This window comes from Pteropus medius, unplaced genomic scaffold (genome assembly GCF_902729225.1).
Source record: "Pteropus medius unplaced genomic scaffold, Ma_sr-lr_union100, whole genome shotgun sequence".
Lineage (NCBI taxonomy): Eukaryota > Metazoa > Chordata > Mammalia > Chiroptera > Pteropodidae > Pteropus > Pteropus medius.
In genome coordinates, this window is record NW_024349798.1 from 16690361 (window position 1) to 16698050 (window position 7690).

Here is a 7690-nt window from a genome sequence, read left to right on the forward strand (position 1 = left end):
CCTTCTTCCCTCCTTACCTCCTTTTTTTCCATTCATTTATAATTCCCATAACTACATATGAAGAGCCTGCCAGGTACCAGGGCCCACGTCAGGCTCCAAAGAGTCCGACGCAAAGACGCACTCACTGGCTGGCACTGTTCCTGGAGGGAGTCACAGAGATGGACCTCACAGTGCAGGAAAACTAGGTCATAATTTCCAGCAAACATGAACATCTGCACAGAGAACCGGCCTTCAGAGGATACCCCATTCTCTTCTACGTTGATGGTGGAGTCCTGTTGATTTGGGCAGCTGGGAGGGCGACACGGGCAAGGGTCTAACTTTGAAAAGAGCTCAAGGGCCCCGAGACCCTGTGCCCAGTATAAAAACAGCACCAGAGAGAATTAAAGAACCCCTCCACTCCAGGATTCCCTCCTCCCAACAACACGAACTCGTATTCCTTAAGTGTCCTCTAAGATGCTGTCCACAAGCTCACATGGCTCACGTCTTTTGGAGCGTGGTCTCTGGAGTGAGACAGACTGGTTTCGAATTCCAGCCAGACCCACTTCCTAGCTAAGTGACCACTTACCGAGCCCCACTTTTCTTATCTGTAGGGTGGAGACGGGGAAATGCATTTCCTAGGGTCGATGGGAGCATTTAACGAGATAATCCACGTACAGAGCTTAGCGCGGTGCTTGGCCCATAGTCAAACGCAATCAGAAATATTAGCTAGGATTATTACCACGGTCTGAATCATGATATACAGACATGTATTTTCCCTTTGTTTTTGCCAGTTCTTGATAGTCAATAGAATTTTGTCCCATAACACTCGTCATGCTGGTTTCTTGTTGATCGATCAGTGTTGACATCTGTGTCACAGTCCATCATTACGTCACAGAGCCCCCATGTCGAACAGTGAACCTATTGCCGTAGTTATAAAGAATACTGAAATGAAAAATAATTGCCATTTCTTTACCCTGCCCACATACGTCGTATTAATGCTTTAGGCTAAAATTTCAGGAGTGATATTCCTAGTTCAAAGGCTAGCCTAGTTATGACACATAACACCAAATTATTTTCCGAAAGTCATAAACCAATTGACACCACTGCCAGCCAGGGATGAAAGGATCATTTTACCGCCAAACCTCAAAGGCCAAAAGATAACCCCCAAGCGGTCTAACACCTGTTTCTGATGATGAAATATTTCACGGGGTCAGTCTTGTCTTCAGTGGGGGTGGCATAGCAGTTCCTCAGCAGCAGCTTAAACCGGGAGGTGTCCCCTCTCTCCAAGATGGCGCCCACGTAGAGCATGGACTCAACAGACAGCACCACTGCAGCCCCTTCGTAAGGCGACGTGTAGCTCTGGTCTTGGAAGAGGGCCATCCTGACCGTAAACTCTCCGTCCCCGCCCAGACTGATGTTGATGGAGCTGAGACAAGGAACACAGAAGAGAGGAACCGGTAAGAACAAAAGAAATCGAGCCCCACTCTCGTGTGAAGCGAGGCACATCTTGGATCCTTGAAGAAACTACTCGATCGATCCCTCGAGTCTTCTAGGCCCCACACGTGACAAACAGACGGGCCTATCTCCAGGGTGTCCGCCCATCCTGCCCACCTCACGGACCACACAGAACACCTTCGCTCCAAGTGCACGTCTCCCTCATCTCTGCAGGATGGGGCTTGGGACCAGGTCTGCAAGGTTACGATTTTCAGCAGCAATTTAGCAGTTTTCCGCCCCACCGTCTTCAGCAAAACGCCGATTTTAACAAGATAAATGGTTTTAATTTGTATTCTTTATGAACCTTGTGCCCCAACGCAGTACAGTCTGAAAACCATCAAACTAGAAAATGTGCGATTCTTCTAATCCTTCCATTCTCTGAGCCCAGAAGGCAGTGAGGGAATGGGAAGGGCACCCCGGATTTCTGACATTCTCAGAAAGTCCCCTGGCAAGTCTACGAGTGCTGAGGGGTCCATTTAATGGGGCCTCATTCCCGGCACGGTGACAACAGACAAAACCTACCGCCCTAACAGAACCCCACCCAAACTGCTATTGTGGTTCTATTTCTGGTGAATTGGGGGTGCTGTTTAGCCAATCGAAGCCGACCCAGCTTAAATCCCACACCTGCAGGGAAGCCTTCCTCCTCCACCATCCCCTTCACCCCACGATTAGGTCAGGGAACCCTACCTTGATCCGATCCTACGGCACCCCATGTTTCTCCTCCGTTCCATTCACCTCACTTACAAGTAATTATTGGTACGATTAGTTGTTTAATGTCTTTCTTCCTCAAGATAAATGAAAGTGTCATGTGTTTTTGTTTCTCAGCACATTTAATTAACACTGTTTCATGTTGCTGCATTGCTTCAGAGTAACCATCTTTGATATCCACAAACTGTTCTCTGTCTGCCTTGTGCATTTAATACTAATATCCGATCAATGACTTTTGCGGAATGAATGATTAAAAGAACGGACGCTCCTGCAGGAAGCTCCTGTGGGTATCATTAAGACGTGAGCGTGACCAATGTCAGGGTTATGGGTCAGAGGGCAAGGGTCGGTGCCATACCTTACAATGGGCTGCAGGGCAGATTGGAGACCGACTTTCATGTCCAGTGGGTAGGCACACTGGAAGTTGATGATGACCTTGGTGTCTCTGATGATGAAGTTGTTGAACAAGGAGAGGGTGTTTTTGTAGATCGCGTGGGTTCCATTTTTCTTTGGCATAAAAAAATAAGACCACATAGGTTTCTGTGGACGTGTGTGTAGGTCTGTCTCGAATTCAGGTCCTCCATCTTGCCACTGCCCTGTCTTCTGATCTCAAGGTGGCAGATGGGCCTCCTCCCTCAGTGGCACTGATACTTTATGGGACGGGGAGTGAGGACCCCAGATCAAAAACTAGAAAAAAAAAAAACTCACCCCCGGGGAGAATTAGGAAGCACCATGCTCTTCTGCCAACCCCTCCCCCATCATCACCAAATTAAAACAAACGTAATCGTAGCTTACGCTTACTGAGCTCAAGGCATCAGACCTGCGTTGAGCTCTTTACATGAGCTAGCGTGTGAATCTCACATACCCACGGAGGCCCGGAGAGGCTAAGTGACCTCCCAAGGTCTCACAGCTCCTGGTACGGCCCCCTCCAGCCCAGGTCTCACCCTCTGACCTGGTGGGAACACCACTCACCTCTAGAATGTTCCCGCAGGCATCGGCCCGAGTAGGGCTGGTCACGGACACCGAGTTCCTCTCTTCTCTTTGTATGATGCTGCTGCAGCTCTGGTTCTGCAGGTAAGCTCTGACCTCGTCTCTGAAACCCAGGCCTTCCAGCTGACACCTGTCCAGCGATACCGTGATCTGCTGGGCTCCGCAGTCCAGCTGCGGCTCCAGACTGTCGATATCTGGAAAGTGGAGGGCGCGTGGGCAGAGTGAGTAGGGGTCTGGAAGCCGTGGCCAGAACCCATATTTCCTGCCTTTGGAATAGCCACTATGTCTACCGGGAGGATGGGCCAACCGGAAGGGGCCCGGGACCAGGTGGGGTTCACACCCAGGCTGGTGGTATGCGCAGTTGGCAAAGAGGCCCCCAGTCTGAGGTTGTCAAGCGTCCTGTGTGCGGGCTTGGCAAGGACTTTCGTGTCTAGTCCCCCTTGGGAACTGGGGTCTCTGGGGAAGCAGAACTGCAGCACATTCCAGGCTAGAATCAGAGCTAGACACACACGACTCCCACTTCCTGGCTTGGCAAAGCCAACACATCTGACCTGGTTCAGAGCCGTTGTATTCATTCATTCATTCATCCATCCATCCATCCATCTTTCCAACATGTATTCAACAAATACTTCTTCAGCATCTACTATCTGCCAGGTACTGTTCTAGGCACTGGGGATACGGTAATGACCAAAACTGACAAAATTCACACCCACGTAGGTGAGAGTAAATCAAGATAAGTCGAATTTCTCTTGGGTTCATGAATGCGTTGATTCAACGTGCATTTTTACTAACCTCCTCCTCCACGTGCTGGGCACATTAAATACAAAAATAAAGCCAGCACGGGCTTGGCTCACGAGGGCCTCGCGTAAAACCAACATGTCAGCAGCTTCTTCTGATGTGATACGATGAAAATACTAAGAGCCGTACGTTCTGGGTGCAGAGGGTGAGTCAGAGGAGGATTCACAGAGGGCAGAAGCTTGGCAGGAGTCAGGGTCCTGCCGGTGAATAAAGCCAGCGAGGGCATCCGCGGCTCGGGGCACAGTGGAGGCAGAGTGGGGATGATGGGAGAGAAGATGGCGTGTTTCCAGAGGTGCGTGGTCCGGGGGGACTCAGGGAGGGTGGGAGATAGAGAAGCAAGCAAAAGTCAGGGCAGAAAGGGATTCTGTCTGGAAGGGACGGGGACTCACGGAAGAGCCACTGAGAAAGGCAGGACAGGCTTCCCGCTCACCCAGTCAGCCAGGGGACCTGCCCAGGACGCCCTCAAAGCTCACTCAGACGCAGGGAGGGCACCCCCAGCCCAGAGTCTGATGCTGTGACTGCCAAGGGCCTAGGGAACCACCCTGGGCCCTGGGGGGTGCTCACCCGCCCATGAGCAGAGCGTCTCCAACGATGGGCAGGGCTGCTCCTTTCCTATTCCTGCCCCTCATTCCCATGAGACTCCTGCCAGGCTCACACAGGCACCGCCTCGTCCACACTCCAGCCCAGTTCTCCAAACGCGTCTGCTCATTCCCGCCCCTCTGCCTAGAACACTCTTCCACAGGGGCTGAGAGTTTGCAGAGGGGAAGGCTCGCTGGAGCCGAGGGCAAGAGCCAGAGGCCCTCGTTAGAGTCCTCGGAGGGAAGGGAATAATCTTAGTGGGAAGCTCATCAGCCCCCATTTGGGCTTAGGGCTTATCCATTAGCATCCCTTCTCATGGGTCATCTGCCTCTGCCTGCTTACCTCCTGGGGCAGGAAGCTCGTCCCCTCCAGAGCCTGCCTATTTGGACTACTCTGAATTCATTCTCACAATAGCCCTGAGTAGTAGGGATTTTTATTAATATCTTACCCCCATTCTACAGATAAGGACACTGAGGCTCAGAGAGGCTAGGAGACTTGTCCCAGGCCCCAGAGCTACTGTGTGGCGGATTCAGCACTAGCGCAGGAGTCTGCCCGTGTCTCTCATGTGCATGCTCTGCAGATATTTTAATGCATTTCCCACACTTGCAGTTCTCGCCCTCAGCACCTTTGTCTCTCGTGGGTCAAGCCCGCCCGTGCCAAAGCTGCTTCCCGAGGCCATGGTCCCGCGGCTGCTCTGGGGATCAGCAGCATCTCTGGCCTCCCATCCCTGCAAACCCACCGGCTTCGAGAACTCACACTCCCTGACCTCAGTTCCATCCGCACTGACTCTGGTCCTGACCCCCTGAAGCCCCCTCTGTCCGGTTGTGCCCACTCGGGTCAGCCTCCACCCAGCACCATTCCGACTGCTGGGCGGCCGAGCACTCACCAGAGCTGTTGCGGTTCTGTCTGCAGGCACAGCCCCAGGTGCCATTGAGAAAGGCACACTCTTCCTCCGGGTTGCAAGTCTTGTTACACCTCTCCTCTGCACTGTAGGGATCTGGGAATGAGGCGCAGAGGAAGGGGCTCAGGATGCAGAGCAGGGGGGCACGATCGAGGCCCCCAAGGCCAACCTTGTCACTACCAGGGCACAGAAGCCCTGCCTGAGGCTGCGCAAGTCTTCGTGGCACGGTCAAGTCTCGACCTTGGACTTCGTAATTCCCGATCCAGTGAGTGGAGAGCCCGAAGCCACCAGCTCAGACAACGTGGCAGGCATGCTTCCCATCTGCACTCGGTCCCCACGACTGCATGAGCCAGGGCGGCACGGTGGTCAGGCTCACGGATCCGGGAGCTGAGAGCGCTGGGCTCGAATCCCAGCTGGGTGACACGGGGTCCCTACTTAACCTTTCTGTGCCACAGACTCACCATCCGGGGGTGACTGCATAGTACCCACCTCACGCGGTGGGTTCGTAGTCTCAAATGCTTCGGACACTATAAGCCCTATGTGGTAGTTATTTTTTGGCATCACCCATTTTGGTGGGGGATGTTAAGCTCGTGAGAGGTCAACAGTTCAGCCCGGATGGAACCTAAAGCCGAAGGAGCCTGAGACTCTGTGTCACGCGACGCACGTGGACATACGAGGTCTGCCGGCTCTTTGAAAGCTTGTGTGTCTCCCCTTTCGTGAAAGAGACCTACGTGAGTAGCTGTTTCCACTGACAAAAAAAAAAAATCAAATTTCTTTCGTGAAAGCAGAACCTCGAAGACGGCGTCCACCCCGGGGACCGCTCACGGCCTCTCTGAACCGCATCTGTGAGCATCCGCGCTTCACCTGGATCCGTTGTGTGCAAGATGTGTCGTAAGGTATCAGAACTAACTCTAAGAGAGCCCTTAAGGGGCTTCAGCTTAGAATAAAACCAGGCGTAATTAAGTGTCTTCGGTATGGCTTGGTAGGTTATTTTTTTTTTCTGTCTGGGAACAGCTCCGAAATTTTCCGTAACAAATGAACGGTCATTGCTTCTTTTGCTTTATGTCATTCCCGCTCGAGAAAGGTTCCACGGGGACGCTCTGCTCTTGGATTGGGGAGAAAGCTGTGTAGATCAGGAGATTTCACCCTTGAGCCTGAAGTTCTGGCCTCCCTTGAGATATCGGAAGAGCCGGTAACTCTCGGGCGGTTTTCCCACTGGGCGGTGACTGGCGGGAGCCGGGTGGAAGCTGCTCTGCCCGTCCCCTCCCGACCTGCCCCACTTACCCTCCCGACCCCTGGGCACTTTAGCGAGTAGCCCCCCCCGCAGCTGCCACCAGGGTCTCTGCCACTCACCTGTGCAATATCTCAGGTTACAGGCGGGGCTGCCCTCCAGCCGGTACACGTAGTAGTCATCCGGACAGGCTTTCACCTGTATCTCTGTGCTCCAGTAACAGCAGTTGCCTGACCAGTGGGCACAAACAGTGCGGGTGACGGTGCCCTCCCTGAGGGCCGGGTGGGCCCCGCTCAGCCACATGGGAGCCTCCGTCTGGCATCGGTAGGTTGGGGTGCAGGTCTCTGGCATCCTCACGCCTCCCTCTCCCACGAAGCGAAACCAGCCGTGCAAGGTCGTGTCACACTTCTGGGCTCTCTCTGTGTCCTCCGTGCTTCGGGAGGGGTCGTCCAGGACGGTGTAATTGCGGCAGGGGTCAAAACAGAGGGGGGGCTCTGGGGCCCCAGGGGCTCCGCACTCCGAGACCAGCCCATTGGAACTGGAGTCTCTGCGATCTAGAAAGAAACAGCGTGATGGACTTTGCCGAGCCTGACACACTCTGTGTTAGCTGTGCTCAGGGCCCGAAGGAGGCACTGGAGGCACTGGACCGTTAATGAAATCCCCGCCTTAATCCCCTCGGGGTTCGAATCATAACGCAGCTAGGGCACAGTATTTTGCAGGCATCGAGGACATCAGGGCACCACCCTGCATGCCCCGGGGGGCGGGGGTGGGGTGTCGCTTACTCTGAGCTTGCTGGCCCTCCCGGAGTTGCACGGTGCTCCCCGATGCAACCGTTCATTAGGAATGTAACAAGACTCATTGGAAAAACCTCAAACGTCATTAAAATAAAGAAAGTAAAAATCGGAGTTGTCATAAGGCCCTTCTATCCTCAGAAGTAACCAGAAATTTGTTGTAGAGTCTTCAGACCCTTTCTATGCACATGTTTAAAATAGAGGGTTTTTTTTTTTTTTTTT

General features: G+C 53.2%; 1 protein-coding gene across 1 annotated transcript in view; it reads right to left on the minus strand.

The window, feature by feature from the left end:
- LOC120620520 (pancreatic secretory granule membrane major glycoprotein GP2-like) overlaps positions 1–7690 on the minus strand; it is a 21226-nt gene that overhangs the window by 4191 nt on the left and 9345 nt on the right. The window contains exons 4-9 of the mRNA XM_039885585.1: positions 6800–7231; positions 5432–5542; positions 3151–3362; positions 2537–2685; positions 1160–1405; positions 126–288 (exon numbers count right to left, since the gene is read on the minus strand). Coding sequence (XP_039741519.1) covers positions 126–288; positions 1160–1405; positions 2537–2685; positions 3151–3362; positions 5432–5542; positions 6800–7231 — 1313 coding nt within the window. The remainder of the gene's footprint in view (positions 1–125; positions 289–1159; positions 1406–2536; positions 2686–3150; positions 3363–5431; positions 5543–6799; positions 7232–7690) is intronic.